Below are 23,195 nucleotides of genomic sequence, written 5' to 3'. Positions count from 1 at the left end.
TTCCACAGTGGCTGCAGCAATTTACATTCCCATCAACAGTGCACATCCTTGCCAAATTTTTTTTTGTTTTATTGAAATATAATTGACATCAACCAATGTGTAAGTTCTGGTGTACACCATTGCAATGGTTTGACTTAAATATATTGTAAAATGATTTCCACAAGAAATTTAGTTAGCATCCCTTATCTCATTTAGAAACAATAAAAAAAGGAATATTTCTTATGATAGCTCTTTGGGACATACTTTCTTAACAGCTTTCATACATTATCACACAGCTGTGTTAACTATAGTCACCCTTAGTCCTATTTATCTTATAACTGAAAGTTGGTACGTTGTGACCACTTTCATCCAGCTCTCCCTACCCCCAGCCCCCTGTCTTTGGTTACCACAAATCTGACTTCTTTTCCTATGATGATTTTGATTATTGCTGTTGCTGTTGTTGTTTTGTGATTCCCTATATAAGTGAGATTATGCAGTATTTGTCTTTCTCCAACTTTTTATTTAGCATAATATCCTCAAGGTCCAGCGATATTGTTGCACATGCCAATATTTTCCTTCCTTTTAAATGAAATAACCTTCCATTGTGGTTATACACCACGTCTTCTTTGTCCATTCATTCATCAGTGGATGCTTAGGTTGCTTCCATGTCTTAGCCATTATAAATAATGCTGCTGTGAACACTGGGGTTTTGTATATTAAGTTTATGTTTTGCTACTTAGTTGGATGATTAGATCTAAATTTTGGGGTGGAATCTTAGGGATTTTCTTTTTTGTTTGTTTGGCTTTTTTTCCTTAAGCTTTTAAAGTTTTATTGGATATAGTTGATTTACAATGTTGCATTAGTTCAACTGTGCAGCACAGTGAATCAGTTACATATTCACATATATCCATTCTTTCTTCCATGTGGGTTATTACAGAATATTCAGCAGACCTCCCTGTGCTGTACAGTAGGTCCTTGTTAAATTATCAATTTTATATACAGTAGTGTGTAAGTGTTAATCCCATCTTCTCAGTTTATCTCTCCCTCTAGTGCTTTCCTCTTTGGCAGCCGTAAATTTGATTTCAAAATCTGTGCCTGTGTTTCTATTTTATAAATAAATTCTTTTGTATCATTTTTATTGGATTCCACATTAAAGTGACATCAAATGATATTTGTCTGACTTTGTGTAGTGTGACAATCTCTACGTCTATCTATGTTGCTGCAAATAGCTTTATTTCATTCTTTTTTATGGCTGCATAATATTCGCGTGTGTGTGTGTGTGTGTGTGTGTGTATACCACCTATTCTTTATCCATTCATCTGTTAGTGGACATTTGGGTTGCTTCCATGTCTTGCCTACTGTACATAGTTCTGCAGTGAACATTGGAGTGCATGTAATCTTTTCAAATTATGGTTTTCTCTGGATAGATGCCCAGGAGTGGGATTGCTGGATTATATGGCATTATTTTTAGTTTTTTGAGGAACCTCCATGCTGTTTTCATATGGTCATGCCAATTTAATTTCCCACCAACACTGTACAATGAGATTTTTTTTTAAACTATGCCCTCTCCAGCATTTATTGTTTATAGACTTTTTGATGATGGCCATTCTGACTGGTGTGAAATGATACCTCATTGTAGTTTTGACTTGCATTTTCTCTAATAATTAGTGATGTGGAGCATCTTTTCATGTGTTTTTGGCCATATCTATGTCTTCTTTGGAGAAATTCTATTTAGATCTTTTGCCCATTTTTTGATTTTTTTTATATTGAGCTACATGAGCTGTTTTTATATTTTAGAAATTAATCCCTCATCAGTAGCATCATTTGCAAATATTTTCTCCCTTTCTATGGTTGTCTTTTCATTTTGTTTATGGTTCCTTTGCTGTATAAAAGCTTTTAAATTGAATTAGGTCCAATTTTGTTTATTTTTGTTTTTATTTTCATTAGCTCATGAGTTAGATCCAAAAAACATATTGCTGCTATTTATATCAAAGAGCGTTTTGCCTATGATTTACTCAGGGAGTTTTATAGTATGCAGTTGTACATTTAGGGCTTTAATTCACTTTATTTTTATATGTGGTATTAATCTATTTTTTTTATATTTTGTATTTAATTTTCCCAGTTTTCCCAGCACCTCTTATTGAAGAGACTATACTTTCTCCACTGTATATTCTTGCCTCCTTTGTCATAAATTAGTTGGCACCATAGGTGTGTAGGTTTACCTCTGGACTTTGTTTCCTGTTCACTGATCTATATTTCTGTTTTTGTGTCAGTATCATGCTGTTTTGATGATTATAGATTTGTAGTATAGCCTGAGGTCCAGGAGCCTGATTCCTCCAGCTACATTTTTCTTTTTTGAGAAAAAGAAAAGAATAGTTTTGACTATGCAATATCTTTGGTATTTCCATACAAATTTAAAATTTTTTGTTCTAATTCTTTGAAAAATGCCATTGGTAATTTGGTAAGCAGTGCATTAAATCTGTAGAGTGCCTTGGTTGATATAGCCATTTTGACAATATTCATTTTTCCAATAGAAGAGCATGGTATATCATTTCATCTATATGTGTCATCTTTGATTTCTTTCATCAGCATCTTAAGGTGTTGAGAGTACAGGTCTTTTGTCTCTTAGGTAGGTTTATACCTAGGTATTTCATTCTTTTTGATGTGATGGTAAATGTGATTGTCGCCTTAATTTCTCTTTCGCATATTTCATTGTTAGCATATAGAAATGCAACAGATTTTTGTTTATGAATTTGCATCCTACAACTTTACCAAAATCATTGATGACCTCTAGTGGTTTCCTGGTAGCATCTTTAGGATTTTCTTTCTATAGTATGATATCTGCAAACAGTAACAGTTTTACTTCTTCTTTTCCAATTTGGAGTCTCTATTTCTTTTTCTTCTCTGATTACCATGGCTAGGACCTTAAAACTATGTTGAATAAAATCAGCAAGAGTGGACATCCTTGTCTCACTTGTGGTCATAGTGAAAATGCTTTCAACTTTTTACCATTGAGAATGATGTGGGCTTGTCATATATAGCCTTTACTGTGTTGAGGTAGGTTCCCTCTATGCCCACTTTCTGGAGAGTTTTGTCAAAAATGGGTGTTGAATTTTGTCAAAAGCTTTTTCTGTATCTCTTGAGATGGTAATAGAGATTTTATTCTTCAGTTTGTTAATGTGGTATATCACACTCATTGATTTGAACATATTAAAAAATCCTTGCATCCCTGGGAAAATCCCTCTCGATCATGGTATATGTTCCTTTTAATGTATTGCTGTATTCAATTTGCTAATATTTTGAGGATTTTTGCATCTATGTTCATCAGTGATACTGGCCTGTAATTTTCTTTTTAAAATTATTTTTAATTAGAGTATAATTGATTTACAATATTGTGCCAATTTCTACTGTAGAGCAAACTGACCCAGTCATATATATATGTATGTGTATGCATATGTATATATGTATACATGTTTATGTATAAAAGAGTGTATATATACATTCTTTTTCTTGTATTATCTTCTGTCGTGGTCTATCCCAGGAGACTGAATATAGTTCCCTGTGCTATGCAGTAGGACCTCATTGCTTAGCCATTCTAAATGTAATAGTTTGAATCTACTAACCTGAGACTCCAAGTCCATCCCACTCCCTACCCCCTCCCACATGCAACAGCAAGTCTCTTCTGTATGTCCATGAGTCTCTTTCTGTTTTGTAGATAGGTTCATTTATGCCATATTTTAGACTCCACATATAAGCGATATCATATGTCACTTGTCTTTCTTTTCCTGACTTACTTCACTTAGTATGAGAATCTTCTGTTTGCATCCATGTTACTGCAAATGGCATTATTTCATTATTTTATAGCTGAGTAGTATTCCATTATATATATGTACCACATATTATTTTTTAAATTTTTAAATTTTTATTTTTGTTTATGGCCATAAATGCAGCATATGGAAGTTCTTGGGCTAGGGGTCAAATTGGAGCTGTACCTGAGGCCCATGCCCAGCCATGAAAACACTGGATCCAAGACACATCTGTGACCTACACTGCACTTTATGAAAACACCAGATCCTTAACCCACTAAGCAAGGCCAGGGAGAGAACCCACATGCTCCCAGAGACAATGTTGGGTCCTTAACCTACTGAGCTACAATGAGAACTCCTGTACCATATCTTCTCAATCCATTCATCTGTTGGTGGACATTTTGGTTGTTTCCATGTCTTGGCTATTGTGAATAATTCTGCTGTGAACATGGGGGTGCATGTATCTTTTGGAATTACAGATTTATCTAGGTATATGCCCAGGACTGGGATTGCTGGATATGGTAGTTCTATTTTGAGTCTTTGTTTTCCACAGTGGTTGTACCAGCCTACATTCGCACCAACAGTTCAGGAGGGTTCCCTTTTCTACACACCCTCTCCAGCATTCATTATGTGTAGACTTATTAATGATACCCATTCTGACCTATGAAACCTCACTGTAATTTTTTTTTATTAATTTTATTTTCCCACTGTACAGCAAGGGGGTCAGGTTATCCTTACATGTATACATTACAATTACAGTTTTTCCCCCACCATTTCTTCTGTTGCAACATGAGTATCTAGACATAGTTCTCAATGCTATTCAGCGGGATCTCCTTGTAAATCTATTCTAGGTTGTGTCTGATAAGCCCAAGCTCCTGATCCCTCCCACTCCCTCCCCCTCCCATCAGGCAACTACAAGTCTCTTCTCCAAGTCCATGATTTTCTCTTTTGAGGAGATGTTCATTTGTGCTGGATATTAGATTCCAGTTATAAGTGATACCATATGGTATTTGTCTTTGTCTTTCTGGCTCATTTCACTCAGGATGAGATTCTCTAGTTCCATCCATGTTGCTGCAAATGGCATGATGTCATCCTTTTTTATGGCTGAGTAGTATTCCATTGTGTATATATACCACCTCTTCCGAATCCAATCCTCTGTCGATGGACATTTGGGTTGTTTCCATGTCCTGGCTATTGTGAATAGTGCTGCAATGAACATGCGGGTGCATGTGTCTCTTTTAAGTAGAGCTTTGTCTGGATAGATGCCCAAGAGTGGGATTGCAGGGTCATATGGAAGTTCTATGTATAGATTTCTAAGGTATCTCCAAACTGTTCTCCATAGTGGCTGTACCAGTTTACATTCCCACCAGCAGTGCAGGAGGGTTCCCTTTTCTCCACAGCCCCTCCAGCACTTGTTATTTATGGATTTATTAATGAGGGCCATTCTGACTGGTGTGAGGTGGTATCTCATGGTAGTTTTGATTTGCATTTCTCTTATAATCAGCGATGTTGAGCATTTTTTCATGTGTTTGCTGGCCATCTGTGTATCTTCTTTGGAAAAATGTCTGTTCATGTCTTTTGCCCATTTTTCCATTGATTGATTGGTTTTTTTGCTGTTGAGTTGTATAAGTTGTTTATATATTCTAGAGATTAAGCCCTTGTCGGTTGCATCATTTGAAACTATTTTCTCCCATTCTGTAAGTTGTCTTTTTGTTTTCTTTTTGGTTTCCTTTGCTGTGCAAAAGCTTTTCAGTTTGATGAGGTCCCATGGGTTTATTTTTGCTCTAATTTCTATTGCTTTGGGAGACTGACCTGAGAAAATATTCATGATGTTGATGTCAGAGAGTGTTTTGCCTATGTTTTCTTCTAGGAGTTTGATGGTGTCCTGTCGTATATTTAAGTCTTTCAGCCATTTTGAGTTTATTGTGTGCATGGTGTGAGGGTGTGTTCTAGTTTCATTGCTTTGCATGCAGCTTTCCAGGTTTCCCAGCAATGCTTGCTGAATAGACTTTCCTTTTCCCATTTTATGTTCTTGCCTCTCTTGTCAAAGATTAATTGACCATAGGTGTCAGGGTTAATTTCCGGATTCTCTATTCTGTTCCATTGGTCTGTCTGTCTGTTTTGATACCAGTACCACACTGTTTTGATGACTGTGGCTTTGTAGTATTTCTTGAAGTCTGGGAGAGTTATGCCTCCTGCTTGGTTTTTGTTTCTCAGGATTGCTTTGGCGATTCTGGGTCTTTTGTTTTTCCATATAAATATTTGGATTGTTTGTTCTAGTTCTGTGAAAAATGTCATGGGTAATTTGATAGGGATTGCATTGAATCTGTAGATTGCTTTGGGTAGGATGGCCATTTTCACAATATTGATTTTTCCAATCCAGGAACATGGAATATCTTTCCATTTCTTTACATCTTCTTTGATTTCTTTGATTAAGGTTTTATAGTTCTCAGCATATAGGTCCTTTACCTCTTTGGTCAGGTGTATTCCGAGGTATTTGATTTTGTGAGGTACAATTTTAAAAGGTATCGTATTTTTGTATTCCTTTTCTAATGTTTCATTGCTGGTATACAGAAATGCAACTGACTTCTGAATGTTAATCTTATATCCTGCCACTTTGCTGAATTTATTAATCAGTTCAAGGAGTTTTGGGGTTGAGTCCTTAGGGTTTTCTAGGTATAGAATCATGTCATCTGCATACAGTGACAGTTTGATCTCTTCTCTTCCTATATGGATGCCTTTGATTTCTTTTGTTTGTCTAATTGCTGTGGCTAAGACTTCTAAAACGATGTTGAAGAGCAGTGGTGAGAGTGGGCATCCCTGTCTTGTTCCAGATTTGAGTGAGAAGGCTTTCAGTTTTTCCCCATTGAGGATTATATTTGCTGTGGGTTTATCATAAATGGCTTTGATTATATTCAGGAATGTTCCCTCTATACCCACTTTGGCGAGGGTCTTGATCATGAATGGATGTTGGACTTTGTCAAATGCTTTTTCTGCGTGTATTGAGATGATCATATGATTTTTGACTTTTTTTTTGTTAATGTGGTGTATGATGCTGATTGATTTGCGTATGTTGAACCATCCTTGTGAACCTGGGATGAACCCAACCTGGTCATGGTGTATAATTTTTTTGATATGTTGTTGGATTCGGTTGGCTAAGATTTTGTTGAGAATTTTTGCATCTATATTCATCAAAGATATTGGCCGATAGTTTTCTTTTTTGGTGGTATCTCTGCCTGGTTTTGGAATGAGGGTGATGGTGGCCTCATAGAATGTCTTTGGGATTAGTCCTTCTTCAACCTTTTGGAAGAGTTTAAGGAGGATGGGCACCAATTCCTCTTTATATGTTTGATAAAATTCACCTGTGAAGCCATCTGGTCCTGGGCTTTTATTTGTAGGGAGTGATTTTATGACCTCTTCAATTTCATTTCTAGTGATTGGTCTGTTCAGTTGGTCTGTTTCTGCTTGATTCAGTTTTGGCAGGCTGTAAGATTCTAGAAAATTGTCCATTTCTTCCAGATTGTCAAACTTATTGCCATATAGTTGTTCATAGTATTCTCTTATGGTTTTTTGTATTTCTGCTGTATCCGTTGTGATTTCTCCCTTTTCATTTATAATTTTGGTGATTTGGGTTCTTTCTCTCCTCTTTTTAGTGAGTCTGGCCAGGGGTTTATCAATTTTGTTCACCTTTTCAAAGAACCAGCTCTTGGTTTTATTAATTTTCTCTATTGTTTTTTGAGTCTCTATTTTATTGATTTCTTCTTTGATTTTTATAATTTCCTTCCTTCTGCTGACTTTAGGTCTTTTTTGTTCTTCTTTTTCTAATTCATTTAGGTGGAGGGTTAAGTTGTCAATTTGGGATCTTTCTTCTTTTTTGAGAAAGGCCTGGATTGCTATAAATTTACCTCTGAGCACTGCTTTCGCAGCATCCCATAGATTTTGAGAGGTTGTGTCTTCATTATCATTTGTTTCAAGGTAGTTTTTAATTTCCTTCTTGATTTCCTCATTGACCCATTGGTTTTTTAGTAGCATGTTGTTTAGTCTCCATGGAGTAGGTTTTTTCTGTTTGCTTTTCCCGTGGTTGATTTCTAATTTCATGGCATTGTGGTCAGAGAAGATACTTGAGATAATTTCTATGCTCCTAAATTTATTGAGATTCGCTTTATGTCCCAATATGTGGTCGATTCTTGAGAATGTTCCATGAGCATTTGAGAAGAATGTGTATTCTGCTTTTTTTGGATGTAGTGTCCTGAAGATATCAATTAAGTCTAACTTTTCTATTGTTTCCTTTAGGATCTCTGTTGCTTTATTGGTTTTCTGTCTAGAGGGTCTGTCCATTGATGTGAGGGGGGTATTTAGGTCTCCTACTATGATTGTATTCTCATCAATATCTCCCTTTATGTCTGTTAATATTTGTTGTATGTATCTGGGTGCTCCTATGTTTGGGGCATATATGTTGATGATAGTAACATCCTCTCCTTGGATGGATCCCTTAATCATTAAATAGTGTCCTTCTTTGTCTTTCTTTATGTCTTTTGTTTTAAAGTCTATTTTGTCTGATATGAGCGTTGCGACTCCTGCTTTTCTGTCATGTCTATTGGCATGAAATACTTTTCCCCAGCCTTTCACTTTCAATCTATATGTATCTTTTGTCCTAAGGTGAGTTTCTTGTAGGCAGCATATTGAAGGTTTTTGCCTTTTTATCCACTCAGCCATTCTGTGTCTTTTGATTGGGGCATTCAGTCCATTGACATTTAAGGTGATAATTGATAGATGATTATTTATTGCCATTTGAACCTCGTTTTCCAGTTGATTCTATGGTTCTCCATTCTTCTTTTTTTTTTTTTTTTTTTTTGTTGGATGGTCTCCTGTTATTATCTGCTTGAGTGTATTTTTTTTTTCATTTTTTGCAAATGCAATATTTGGTTTTGGCTTGTGGTTGCCCTGTTTTTTAAGTATGCTAACCCCTTCCCATAATTGTGTGTTTTAGCCTGATGGTCCTGTAAGTTCAAACACTTCATTATTATATTAAAATTAAGAAGAGAGACATACATACAAACAAAAAGGATTATTTACCTCCTAACATCCCTTGCCCACATTTTATGGTTTTGATGACTCTTTTATTTTTTTCTTTTTAATTTTATTTTGTTTGAAGCATGTTCATGATTAAATCTGTATGCTGGCTTATTTGAGTGACTGCTCTCTGATTGCGGTTTCCTCAGTCCTAGTTCTTCCTCTTCTTCTTCTTCTTTTTTTTTTTTCTTTTCTTTTTTCTTCCCTTTCCTTCCTTTCTTTTTGGTTTAGAGAAGCCCTTTCAATATTTCCTTTAACCTGGGTTTTGTGTTGCTGTATTCTTTAAGTTTTTGTTTGTTGGGAAAAATTTTTATTTCCCCTTCTATTTTAAATGATATTCTTGCTGGATAAAGTATTCTAGGTTGCATATTTTTTCCTTTTAGCACTTTAAATATCTCTTGCCATTCCCTCCTGGCCTGTAGTGTTTCTGTAGAGAAATCAGCTGATATTCTTATGGGGGTTCCCTTGTAGGTAACATTCTGTTTTTCTCTTGCTGCCTTTAGGATCCTCTCTTTATCACTAACTTTTGCCATTTTTATTATGATGTGTCTTGGTGTGGGTCTGTTTGGGTTCAGTTTGTTTGGGGCCCTCTGTGCTTCTTGTATCTTGAATCCAGTATCCTTTAGATTTGGGAAGTTTCCAGCGATAATTTCTTCAAATATATTTTCCATTCCCTTATCTTTTTCTACTCCTTCTGGAATTCCTATTATGCATAGATTGGCCCGTTTTATATTATCCCATAGATCTCTTATATTGCTTTCCAGTTTTTTGATTCGGTTTTCTGTCTGTTGACCGGATTGAGTGATTTCCATTATTCTATCTTCCATATCACTGATTCGTTCTTCTGCATTATTCATTCTGGTTTTTACTGCCCCTAGTTCAGTTTGCATCTCTGCAAATGAATGTTCTAGTTTTTCTTGGCTCCTCCTTATATTTTCTAGCTCCTTTCTGAGGGTATCTGCATTACTGTTCATATCTTCTCTTAATTCCTTCAGTATTTTCAGTATTTCTCTTTTGAACTCCAGGTCTGTCTGACTGCAGAGATCTGTTTCATTGTTGACTGTTTTAGGTGAGTTCTCCTGTTGGTTTGACTGGGGGTGGTTTCTCAGCTTCTTCATCTTGCTTGTTGTCTTCTTTCTCCTGAGGGAGTTGTACTCTCCGTTATCGGGTAGTGTTTGCCTTGTCACTGCCGTGGAATATTTCCTGAGGGCTGGCGTTGTTGGTCAATCTTTTTTGAGGCAGTGTGGCTTTTCTGGAGTGTTGATGGGACTAACAGTGTTTCTTTGAAGCAAAGAAGGACTTCCTGAGGGCAGACAGGACTGGGAGGTCCACCCCACGATGGTAGCAGATTTCACTTGGTTCTCAGCACCCCCTGGGGTCTTGGGCGGGTAGCAGGGCCTTTGGAGACTCAAGAGGCTCCTCCCCAGGGCAGCCCGATTCAGAAAGACCGTCTGAGATCTTTTCCCAACTCGGCCAGGCTTGTTGCAGCTTTTCTGGGCTGCAGGGGGTCCTGCCTGGAGCTGGCAGTCCTATGCAGCTGGTCCACTAGGTCTCAGCACCCCTTGGGGTCTTGGGTGGGTAGCAGGGCCCTTGGAGACTCAAGAGGCTCCTCCCCAGGGCAGCCCGACTCAGAAAGACCGTCTGAGATCTTTTCCCAGCTCGGCCAGGCTTGTTGCAGCTTTTCTGGGCTGCAGGGGGTCCTGCCTGGAGCTGGCAGTCCTATGCAGCTGGTCCACTAGGTCTCAGCACCCCCTGGGGTCTTGGGCGGGTAGCAAGGCCCTTGGAGACCCAAGAGGCTCCTCCCCGGAGGAGCCCGTCTCAGAAAAACCGTCGGAGAATTAGGCCGATCTATTCACGGCCTGGCTAGGCTTGTTCTAGCTTTTCTGGGCTGCAGGCCTTTTCTAGGGGGCTGGTGGTGTTTGGTGCTGCTCTGTGGAAGTGTAGCCCCTCCAAAGGGCAAGCAGGCCTGTGCAGGGAGGGCCCCTGCGGTGGTAGGCTTCAGGCAATTGTTGAGGCCAGCCCTCCTGGATGGCAGGCAGCCCCAGGTTCCGCGAGAGCATAGGGGGTGGCGGGGGTGGGGGGAGGGAATGCACTGGGAAGCACAGCTTTCTGCTAGCTAGCGGGCCTGTAAGCTTGCTGTGGCGTGGGGGGTATTCTATGGGAACCCACCCCTTCTTCTCTCCCCTCCCCAGCACGGGCGCAGACCAGGCTCTTCTCCCAGGTTCCCTCTGATGCGGCTTTCCCCTTCCCCGCCCCTAGAGTATTGCTCCCTTCCTCTGCGACAGCTTTGTTTTCTGGTCTCCCAGGCAGTCTCTGCCCTGTCAAATGGTTTAGAGACCTCCCAAGCAGTTTCCGCTCTTCCCCGCCCCCCTAGCCCGGGGACTAATCTCTGGAGCCGAGGTCTCGGTGCCCAGCCCCCACCCAGGTGTCCCCCGGCCCTTTCTTGGGGACTAACCTTCGGAGGCGAGGTCTCGGTGCCCAGCCCCCACCCAGGCGTCTCAATTTTTGGTGACTGTGCCCGTAGTTCAGATGGTCCGTTGGGTTCTTGATCGGTTTTTCCGTACTCCGACTTACTGCTACACTCTTCTCTGCATCTGGGGATTCCTCCGGTTCGTTTGATCTTTCGCCCGGTAGGTAGGTGACTTTCCAGGGTGCGAGATCCCTTTCTCCTCCGCAGTTCCCTTTCGGGAGCGCCCGTCCTGCTGGGATTCACCTTCTCTCACTCTCCTCTTTTCTCCTGTTCTGCCCAATAATGTCACGAACTTCTTGCCGTTATTGGAGTTTAGGTTCCTCTGCCAGCAATTGGTTGCTGTTCTGTGCGAGTCATTTCTTCTGTAGATGTGCTTTTTTTTGTTGTGTTTGTGGGAGAGGGCGAGCGTGTCCCCCTACTCCTCCGCCATCTTGTCCTCTCTCTCCTCACTGTAATTTTGATTTACATTTCTCTAATAATTAGCAATATTAGACATTTTTTTACAGTTTGATAACTTTATTTATTTTTAGGTGCTATTCTTATTCCTATTTTATTTTATATTACTCAATGAATTTATTACATTTAGAGTTGTTCAATGATCGTAACAACCCAATTTTATAGCATTTCCATCCCAAACCCCCAGTGCATCCCCCTACCCCCCAAACTGTCTCCTTTGAAAACCAAAAGTTTTTCAAAGTCTGTGAGTCAGCACATCTGTTCTGCAAAGTTCATTGTGTCCTTTTTTCAGATTCTACATGTAAGTGATAGCATTTGATGTTGGTGTCTCATTGTCTGACTGACTTTACTTAGTATAAAAACTTCTAGATCCATCCATGTTGCTACAAATGCCATTATTTCTTTCCTTTTGATGGCTGAGTAATACTCCATTGTGTGTGTGTACCACATCTTCTTTATCCACTCCTCTGTTGATGGACATTTAGGTTGTTTCTGTGTCTTGGCTACTGCAAATAGTGCTGTAATGAACATCAGAGTACATGTGTCTTTTCAAGTCATGGTTTTCTCTGGATAGATTTCCAGGAGTGGGATTGCTGGATCAAATGGTAGTTCTATTTTTAGTTTTCTGAGGAATGTCCATACTGTTTTCCACAGTGGTTGCACCAATTATATTCCCACCAACAGTGTAATAGGGTTCCTTTTTTCTCCACACCCTCTCCAGCACTTGTTTGTAGACTTTTTGATGATGGCTATTCTGGCTGCTGTAAGGTGGTACCCCATAGTGGTTTTGATTTTCATTTCTCTAATGATGAGTGGCATTTTTTGATGAGCTTACTGGCCATCCATGTGTCTTCTTTGTAGAAATATCTATTTAAATCTTTTGCACATTTTTCAATTATTGTTCTTGTTGTTGTTTTGTTGTATGAGTTGTTTGTGAATTTTGGAGATTAAGCCCTCATCCGTTCCATCACTTGCAACTATTTTCTCCCATTCTGTAGATGGTCTTCATTTTTTATGATTTACTTTGCTGTGCAAAAGACTGTGAGTTTGATTAGGTCCCATTTCTTTGTTTTTAATCTCTATTGCCTTCAGAGACTGATCTAAGAAAACATTTTTACAAATTATGGCAGAATATCTGGCATATGCTCTCTTCTAGGGTGTCTTATGTTTAAGTTTTTAAGCAATTTTGGGTTTATTTTTGTGCATGGTGTGAAGGTGTGTCCTAGTTTCATTGATTTACATGACACTGTCCAGTTTTCCCAGCACCACCTGCCGAAAAGATTGTCTTTTTCCCATTTTATAGTCTTGCCTCCTTTGTCAGAGATTAATTGACTGTGGGTGTCTCTATTTATTTCTGGGCTTTCTGTTCTGTTCTATTGATCCATGTGTATGTTTTTGTACCAATATCACACCATCTTGATTACTGTAGCTTTTTAATATTGTCTGACATCTGGAAGAGTATTGTCTCCTATTTTTTCCCCCCTCAGAATTGCTTTGGCAATTCTGGGTCTTTTATAGTTCCATACAAATCCTTAGAACAATCTGTAATTGTTCTAGCTCTGTGAAAAATGTCATGGGTAATTTGATAGGGATTGCATTAAATCTGTAGATTGTTTTGGGTAGTATGGCCATTTTAAAAATATTAATTCTTCTGGGAGAATGGGATATCTTTCCATTTCTTTTATTATTTTTTCATTAATAAAGGAATCCATTTAGTTTCCTTTATTATTGTTTTATAGTTCTCAGTATATAAGTCTTTCACTTCCTTCGTCAGGTATTTTATTTTCAGAGTTTGATTTTAGAAGTTATTTTTTATATTCCTTTTCTAACAGTTCATTGTTAATACACAGAAATGCAACTGAATTCTGAATGTTAATCCTTTATCCTGCTACTTTGCTGAATCCATTGATCAGTTAGAAGAGTTTTTGTGTAGAGTCCTTCAGGTTTTCTATATATAGTATCATGTTATCTGCATAGAGTAACAATTTTACCTCTTGTTTTCCAATTTGGATACCTTTTATTTCTTTTATTTGTTCTGATTGCTGTGGCTAGGATTTACAACACTATGCTGAATAAAAGTGGTGAGAGTGGGCATCCTGTGTCTTGTTCCAGATTTTAGTGGGAAGGCTTTCAGTTTTCTCCATTGAGTATTATATTGGCTGTGGGTTTGTCATAAATGGCTTTGATTATGTTAAGGTATGTTCCCTCTATACCCACTTTTTTTAAGAGTTTTTATCGTGAATGGATGTTGGATTTTGTGAAATGCTTTCTCTCATCTATTGAGATGATCATGTGGTTTTTGAGCTTTCTGTTGTTAATGTGATATATGATGTTGATTGATTTGTGTATACTGAACCATCCTTGTGAACTTGGGATGAATCCCACTTCATAATGGTGTATGATCTTTTTTATGTGTTGTTGAATTCCATCGGCTAAAATTTTTTTGAAAATTTTTGTGTCTATGTTCATTAAAGACAGTGGCTTCTAATTTTCTTTGGTAGTATCTTTGTCTGGTTTTTGTGTTAGGGTGATAGAATGTCTTTAGGAGTCTTCTTTCTTCTTTGATCTTTTGGAAAAATTTAAGAAGGATGGGTATCAGTTCTTGGTATGTTTGGCAGAATTCGCCTGTGAAGCCATCTGGTCCTGGACTTTTGTTTGTAGGGAGTTTTTTTTATTATATATTCAATTTCATTTCTAGTGATTGGTGTGTTCAATTGATATATTTCTTTTTTTGTCTGAAATAGACTGTGATTTCCATTCACATGAAAACTTTTTCTATCCCCTCACTTTTAATTTATATATGACCTCTGCCCTCAGCTGAATTTCTTGTAGGCAACATATTGTACACTCTTATTTTTTTTTCAATCCAATCTGCCACTCTTTGTCTTTTGATGGAACATTCAGTCCATTGACATTTAAGGTAATTAGTGATAAATATATATATATTGCCATTTTAAACCTTCTTTTCCAGTCGATTCTGTGTTTCTCCTTTATTCCTTTCTTTTTTTGGTTGGCTGACTTCCTTTTATTTTATGCGTGTGTCCTCTTCTTTTTAGTTTCTGTGAATATATTGTTTGGTTTTGATTTGTGGTTGCCCAGTTTTTCATGTATGTTAACCCCTCCCTACATCTGTTTGCTTTAGCCTGATAGTCATACAGGCTCAAACACATTCTTAAAAAAAAAAAAAAAAAAAAAAAAAAAAAAGAAAGAAAGAAAGAAACGGGGCTTGAAAATGCATTTCAGGGAGTTATGGCTGAAAGCTTTCCAAATCTAAAAAAGGAAACAGATAACCAGATACAGCAAGCACAGAGAGCCCCAAACAAGTTGAACCCAAACAGACTTCAAGACATATTATAATAAAAATGGCGTAAGTTAAACATAAGAGAATTCTGAAGGCAGCAAGAAGAAAACAGTTAATTATAAGGGAACTCCCCCCCCTCATAAGGTTATAAGCTGATTTCTCTACAGAAACACTATAGGCCAGAAGAGAATGGCAAGATATGTTCAAAGTTCTAAAAGGGAAAAATTTGTAGCCTAGAATATTCTACAGAGCAATATTATCATTTAAAATAGTAGAAATAAAAAATTTCTCTGGTGAGCAAAAATTAAAAGAACACAGTAATACTAAACCCACTCTAACAGCAACTCAGAAATCACTGGTAAAGGCAAATATATAATAAAGGGAGGAAATCAACCACATAAAAAATGATATCAAAACCAATAATCATGAGAAGAGGAGAGTACAAATGCAGGATACTGGAGATGCATTTGCCACTAAGAGAACTGCAAGTCTGAAGGGATCAAGATGTTGGAGGAGTAGGACATGGGGCTTACCTTCTCCTACAAACGTATCAAAAAAAAAAAAATCTACATGTGGAATGATTGACACAGAACATTTACTGACTGCTGTCAGAAGACTTCAGACTTTCAAAAAGGGCAAAAAACCCTCCACATAACTGGACTGAACCAAAAGAAAAAAAGAAGAGGAAAAAAAATCAGAGTGGGACCAGCACTCCTGAGAGAGAGCTGTGAAAGAGGAAAGCAATCTGCACCTAGGGATGCCTAACTGACAGAGACCAGCCAGGATGGAGGAAAGCCTCAAAGCCTTGGAGAGAAGTGCAGCAGCCAGTCTGAGGAGGGCAAAGCAGAGAGGGAGTTGCATCTGTGTTAGTCTCCTTCGGTGGTGTCATGTTTACTTCCTTTTATGTGATCCCCGATTCCTAACATTGGTATCTGTGCATTTGAGTAAGTGGTCTCCTCTTCCAGACTGTAAAGGTTCCCACTGACAAAGTTCATCACCAGTCAGCTCAGTCTGGGTTTCTGGACACATCTGTTGGTAACATCCTTTGCCAGGCGATGCTTGCTCTTGCTATATTTTGCAATGAGGGCACTGCCATGCTCTGAGGTTTGGGGTGGGGGTGCCACTGGATGAGAATAGTTGGATAGAACTGCTGGCTTCATCCCCTGTTCAAATGAGCCTATAGTATGGGCGCTGTAGTTATGAGTTTCCTAGTCCAGGCTTACTAGGCAGTCAGGATTGGGTGCTATACTCAGCTAAAGTTACGAATTAGTTTCCATGCTCTGGCAGGAAAGCAGACGAGGTCCCAGGACCTGCACAACTTGTTGTCTAGAGATTCGAATCAGGAATAACTACGCACTGAATTCCCTGGTCAGGTAGGGCCAGTGGTTTTATTCCGGGAAAAACCATGGGCTGTGTGTCAATTGTCACTGTAAGCATGTTTTTGGATGGGCAACACAGCTTCCCATGTGCTCTGGCTAGTTCCCTTTGAGTGGGCTGATTAGTTTCCCTGTCTGGGCATAGTGGGAGACTCAGTCTCAATGGCGATATGGCTCTTTGTGGTCTTGACTCAAGTTGACCTGTGTCCCCAGGTTCTCTGGCTGAACAGGCTCACTGGCTTTGCTCTTCAGACTCTCAGCTCTGCCTGCTGATTCTCTGTTCCAAGTGCTGCTGGGCTGTGCAGCCTCCATGTGTTCATGCCAGCCTTTCTGGTCAGAAAGGGCCAGGACCTACACCTAGCAGTCAGCTGCCCTATGACTAAGCCCCCCTGCCCAGATTAGGGCAGAGAGGATTCCAGGACTGTTGAGGCTCTTCATTTGAGGACTCCACTCAGACCTGAACCTGCTGAGTTCCCTGGTCAGTCCACTGACTTTGTTCTGCAGTTAAGCCAAGCTTCTCTTGGCACCTGGGGACTGCAGGTCTGAACTCTGGTCTGCCAAGATCTGAGTGTTGGTTGTTGCATGTGCCCCTGCACCCCTACCCCCCCGCCCCAGCTTTCCATCACTTTCAATTCTCAATGCAGAATCCCCTGCAGTGTCCATTGGAGGAGACTAGAATAGCAGCTCCCATGAAGCAAATGACAATGATGAGGGTGCTGGGTATCACTCCCGGGCTTTTTCCACCATAGGCTCACAGCATGGTGCTGCTCCAGCCTGGGGGAGAGGCAATGCTATCAGCATGTGGCTACCCCACTTGCCTATCTAACATGGTCTGTCTTGGTCTCTGCTGTGCTAAGAGATGCTTAAGCCTCTCCCCATGTGCTAGGATTCCCTCAGCAGTTGTTTGTCTATGAATAGCTGTTAGCTGGCCTTCTTGTGAGAGGGGACAAAGTTAGGAACAACCTTTGTTGCCACCTTGGTGACCTCACTCTAAAATATATTAGTGTGTACAGAATGCATCAGGATTCGTATAACTGCCACGATTCCCCAAGTATCGTCCCTGGAGCAGCCACAAAGTATTTTAAAAATGTTTTAAAATGTATGTGGTCAGTACTTTGCTTGAAGAATAATTCTGGCTCTTCTCCTAAAAATGATACTCAAAGGTAAACCTAGTTGATGGTTGCTTAATTTGGGGAGTTAGAATATTCAGTTACCACAAATACCTTTTCATACCAACAGTAAAGCCCAAAAATAGCCCTCTCAAACCAAAATGGAACATAAGGCATAACATACTTTTCCTGAATCATAATATTGTGAAATTAAAAGTATAATAAGGCGAAGTCTTCATGTTACAATTTGCATTCAGTTAAATTTTTAAAATTAGAAGATTGTTCACTCATAACTTCCTAAAGCAGATATTCAGGATGTTGTAGAAGAGAATGGTTTAGCAAGTCACACATTCTACTTGACTTCTATCTCTGTAACTCATTTGTCGTGATGATGCTGGTTTATATCACCTATAAAAATAAGTGCCGGCGCAAATGAACCTATCTACAAAACAGAAATAGACTCATGAACATAGAGGACACACTTGTGGAGGCCAAGGGGGAGGGGAGAAGGAGTTTGGGGTTGGTAGATGCCAACTATTACATTTAGAATGGATTAGAATGGATAGGCAATGAGGTCTTACTGTATAGCACAGCGAACTATATCCAGTCTCTTGGGATGGACCATAATGGAAGATAATATGAGAAAAAGAATGTATTTATGTATGTATGACTGGGTCACTATGCTATACAGTAGAAGTTGACTCAACACTGTGAATCAACTCTATCCTAATAAAAAAGATTAAAAAAAAATAATAAAGTGCCTACTCAGTTGCCTAGCAATAGTTACTTAGCACATAAATGTTAGCTTCTCTTTCCTTTCTTACTGCTTTAAATCCTTAAAAATGAGTTCATTTTTATGGATAATTTCAAAGATTTTCTTCAGCCTTAATTTTTTTTCTTTTTCTTTGTAGGGCTGAACAGGTGACATATGGCAGCTCCCAGGTTAGGGGTCAAATTGGAGCTAAAGCTGCTAGCCTACACCACAGCTCACAGCAATGTGGGATCCCCGACTGAGCAAAGCCAGCTATCAAACCTGCATCCTCAAGGATCCTAGTTGGGTTCATTTCTGCTGCGCCACAATGGGAACTCCCAGACTTGTTTTTAAATTTCCTTTAAAAAAATATATATTTGGGTTTATTTTATTTGCTTTAGGGAAAACTGGACGTGCATACAATAAGCAGGACATTTGCAAGCCAAAATCCAGTCTCCAAATAAAGAGGGCAGAAGTAATGAGATAGCAGTGTCAGGCCAGAGGTATCTCTTTTTCAGTTGTTAAAGTTTTAATGTAGTTGATTTAAAATGTGACAATTTCTGCTACACAACAAAGTGATTCAGTTATACATATACACACCTGTTCTCTTTCAGATTCTTTTCCCACACAGATTATCACAGAATTATGGGTAGAGTGCTCTGTGTTATCCAGCAGGGCCCCACTGGTCAATCATCCCATATACTCCACTGTACATATGCCAGTCCCAAACCTCCAATTCATCCCTCTCTGACCTGTCTCCTGTAGCTGATTTTGTTTCTGTTGCCAAACATTTTTTTTCCCTCCCCCAGTTAATTTTGAAACAAAGTACAATTTAAAAGGGCTTTTCTTAAAAAAATAAATAAAATAAAAGGGCTTTCCTTGGGCCCTAAACTACATTTAGTCTATCAAAAATATTATTTTTATCTTTTGGCAAACAAAACCTCCAAGTCAATATTCTGTGGTCTTTGGGCAAGTACACCCCCCTCCAACACACCAAAGCAAAAGCAAAATCCCTCATCCTGGAATCATAGACTCAGAATAGCAACAATAATGAATAATATATATATATATTTTTAAAGAAGATACTCCTGGAGGTCAAGAGTAAATTAAATTCAGCACCAGAGAGTCTCCTTATGAACATGGGCCTTAACATATTTCTCCAAAGAATCCTCTCCCCCAAATATTTGTAATTTTTTAACCTTGAAGTTAGCAACTCTGGTACACAGAACACCCTTGAACAACATGGGTTTAAACTTTGCAGGTCCACTTATACACATAATTTTTTTCCCCCCAGCAAACATGCAGTACAGCAGTACATGACCAATGGTTGGTTGACCTGTTATGCAGAATGATGGTGATGGAGAGCTAAGTGTAAAGTTATACATGGACTTTGGACTGGAAAAGAGATCAGGACCCCCAAACCCACACTGTTCAAGGGTCAAATTGTCTTTGAATGTTACAATTCCACCTGAAAGATGGTGTTTGATGTAGCTATTCCCTAAGAATGCCAGTAGCCAGTTGAGACAAAAAGGAATATTAGTCCTTCTAATATAACTTAATATGATTACCACTTAAAAAAATCACTGTACACTTTTGGGAAATAAGGTATTATTTATTCATGAAATATTTACATACATACAAAACTGGTTTTATCCAATACATCATCCTGCATAGTATTTTAAAAAAGAATAACATATGCTACGAGTAAAAATCCAGGTTTCTTAACTTAAGCATAACCCAACATCTTTCAGAACATAGAATATTACCAATTTGCTTTCACAGAACACAAATTCCTGTTCAGAATTTCTTCTAGCCAAGTAACAATGTAAAATTCAGCAACATCCTAAACTAATTTAGTTGACCCTGAGTATGTTACTAATTTGCATAATTGCGAATTGATGTACATAACACATTTTGATCTGTCCCGATAGCTACTTATACTTACTGTCATACTACCATTTTGTCTATATCCATTCATCTTGATTTTCTATCTCATTAATCCTTGAGAGAAAGAAGAACAAAGAATGGGAAAGTAAAAATAAGAGACTTAGGAGACAAAATTACTGGTATTGCCTCAAGCCAGAAGCCTGAGGCCCAGGCTTACCTGATGAGCTTAATAACAGGATGATACTGGACTGAGTACCTCCTGTCAGCAGAGGCTGATAGTAAATGACTCTTCCTCCATTTTTTTCCTGTTCTCTTTCGTACTACTTACCCAAAACAAAAAGTGTACAGGCTTAGCATATTCATTAAGTAGTTCTAGGAGCACGTCAAAAGAAAAAGAAAAAACAAAACAAAACACGAACACGACCAAAAAGGTAGTGGCAAAGAACCAAGTTCAAGATAGGTTTGTCCCAAGAAGCTTGAGGGACAAAAAAGCAAATAGCTCTCACCTCAACTCTCTCTAAAAAATGCTAGTGTGGGAGTTAGAAGAAAACAAGCAGGAAAAGAACAGGGGCAGCTGGATGACTGGTGAAGGGAGCCATGGCCTTAGAATGATAACCAGCACCTCTTGTGCCAAAATACCAACAGGAAGAGACTGCCTGGCTAACGGCTGCTGTGGTGTGTGAGAGATGATGAGTTACTTTTCTCAAGCCAAGCAGGTGGAGTTAGTCATGCACTGATACCTCTCAAAGATAACTTCTGGGCCAAAAAAGGAATAAGGGGCCAGAAGGAGACTGTGTATTTCTTTTCCACCTGCCCTTCCCTGGTCCTCACCCACCAGCAAAGAACAAATTACGGAGTGCAGGAAAGTTATCTGCAATCAAGCCACAGAATAACTCTGCCTTTGCTATTTGGAGATTCCAGGAAGATCGTCCTCTAATGGGATATCGATGTGTATGACTCTGTAAAAACAACCCTCAAAAACATCCACTGGGTATTTGAGACTTGGTAAAGCAAAAAAATTAAAACTGATTTTTTTAAGATGAGTAAAATCTCCCTATGGTAGGAGGGAAAAGAGCAGAAATACTAAGTATGGGCATACATTCCTTCATTCCTAACAGTGATGTGGCACCAGGCCAATGCCATGATAAAATACTGTCAGAAAATGGTAGCTTTTTAAAATAAAGGATAGAAACAAATGTAGAGAAAGGCAGGCTTCTCTTATTCATGAAAGATGGAGAAAACACAGATGAACTGTTGCATAAATACCAATGAAGAAGAAAAATAAGTATTCAGTCCCTATTATGCTATAGCAACTGGCCACATCTCTCTTCTCTCTCCCACTACCTTTGATGACACAGAAGTCTGAACTGCACTAAACAATCATTATACAGTGCTTAGAAATTAACACATAACACAGATGCACAATTAACACAATCTCCTCACTCTCGGGTTAAAAAAAATAGCAGAAATGAAATAAGTTCTTGAAATAATATTTAAATACCAAGCAAACATGACATGTAATGACAGTATAAGAAAAGAGCTGCAACACCTTCAAATTTTTTCTAAGATTGTGCTATGTGCTATACAATTGAAGAGTTGTACAGAAGAGTAAATAAAAATTAAATTACATTGATGTAAGAAACAATCTTAAAAAAGTTATTTGAACTTTCATATTAAGAGTTCAGAAGTGTATGATGAACTATTTATTTCTGATTTATATAAATCCAAAAATGATAAAATATATTATTTGGGAGAAAAAGAAGCTTTCATTAAATACAAACAAAACGGATTAAATAAACCAGATTGACTATAAAATAGTTTCTTTGAAAACTTCCATAAAAAGTAAAGGCAGAACGGCACACAATTACAAAAGCACTGTTTAAGGCAAACTAAGTAACTATAAATTAAGACCCATACAATCCTATAAACAACAAAGTAATTCCCTCTCAAAAATTTCTCTATTTTGGTTGGGAAAATGCATCATAGCAGAAATAATGGCTATTGTCCGTTTACTTGAAAGCACTGAATATGACCTTTACCATACAAAAATAATGCATGTGCTTCTGATTTAAATATATTTGAATGGTTTGCCACTTAGCTGTCATACAGCAATGAATAAAGAATTACCTCAATGTTCATCATAGAGTGTGAATGTGCAATGCTAAAACTTTCTTAAAAAGAAAAAAAAAAAGAAATTTCCAGACTTGGTGTATAACAAGATGACCAAAAACAAAATGATCAACTCCATCATTCTAGCCCATGTTAAAAAGATGCAGAGAAGAGTGCACCATCCCATGCTAGTAGGTGTCTTAGACTGCCCAGTGGCAGACCTGTGATCATGGGCACACACAAAACGCTTCGAAGACTGACAGGCAAGATATTAATCATGAGTTAAAAGAAACAATGTTTTTAAACAATATTCAGTAAACATGTTCTTTAGTCAACGATTCCTTAAAAAATAATCAAGTCCATATCATTACATTAAATATCTTAGCACATGAATTTGCACCTTATAAATTTGGTATATTAAATTACCCTATAAAAATATTTATAAATTTTTTGAGAACTATGGTACGTGTAATTATATAATCATAAAAAGGATCTGCTTCTTTTCAACTACTGGAATGACACCATTACTTTCTAGGAAAGAAAAACTGCAGCCTGCAAGAAAGTCATCAGGCTGGTTAGACTGACTGAAGCTGTCCGGTTTAAGAAGGGCCCATCTCTCCTCCACCAGCACCTCCGGTGAGCCAGCCTCAGTACCCGGGTCAGTCCTCTCACATGGCCCTCGGGGGCAGGCGCTGTTTATACATGCCCGCTATAGCTTTGGCTGCGCTGTAGATCATCTGCCGACGAGACATGCCCGTGAAAGTCACGTGCCAATCAGTCCGGCTGACATTTAGTAAACTCTTCTCCAGGACTTCGCCCACTGTCACCAAAAGGCCTGACCACCTCAGACTGTAGTCTTGGGGAGTCAGACTTTGAGC

The 23,195-nt window shown here is 38.6% G+C and overlaps 1 protein-coding gene and 2 long non-coding RNA genes across 4 annotated transcripts in view; 1 reads left to right on the top strand and 2 right to left on the bottom strand.

Moving 5' to 3' along the window:
- The window catches only part of LOC146405729 (uncharacterized), a 27,718-nt gene extending 7,649 nt beyond the window's left edge, over positions 1-20,069 (top strand). The window contains exon 3 of the long non-coding RNA XR_014838748.1: positions 18,723-20,069. This is a non-coding gene — a long non-coding RNA (uncharacterized LOC146405729). The remainder of the gene's footprint in view (positions 1-18,722) is intronic.
- On the bottom strand, positions 4,259-14,989 carry LOC146405730 (uncharacterized). The gene is made up of 2 exons (XR_014838749.1): positions 11,779-14,989; positions 4,259-4,459 (listed from the first exon to the last, which is right to left on the bottom strand). It is a non-coding gene; the product is annotated as an uncharacterized LOC146405730 (long non-coding RNA).
- Positions 19,913-23,195, bottom strand: part of PRRC1 (proline rich coiled-coil 1) — a 51,383-nt gene continuing 48,100 nt past the window's right edge. For both annotated transcript variants that reach the window (XM_021084706.2, XM_085014476.1), the window contains exon 9: positions 19,913-23,195. In XM_021084706.2, coding sequence (XP_020940365.1) covers positions 22,986-23,195 — 210 coding nt within the window. In that variant the 3' untranslated portion in view covers positions 19,913-22,985.

The sequence above is a fragment of the Sus scrofa genome, chromosome 2, assembly GCF_054392235.1.
Source record: "Sus scrofa isolate SSC_HxYL_T2T_F1_AM1 chromosome 2, Sscrofa_HxYL_maternal_Yorkshire_Landrace_v2.0, whole genome shotgun sequence".
In the NCBI taxonomy this organism is placed as follows: domain Eukaryota; kingdom Metazoa; phylum Chordata; class Mammalia; order Artiodactyla; family Suidae; genus Sus; species Sus scrofa.
Note: the sequence above shows the minus strand (reverse complement) of the source record. Positions and strands in the feature narration are given on the sequence as shown.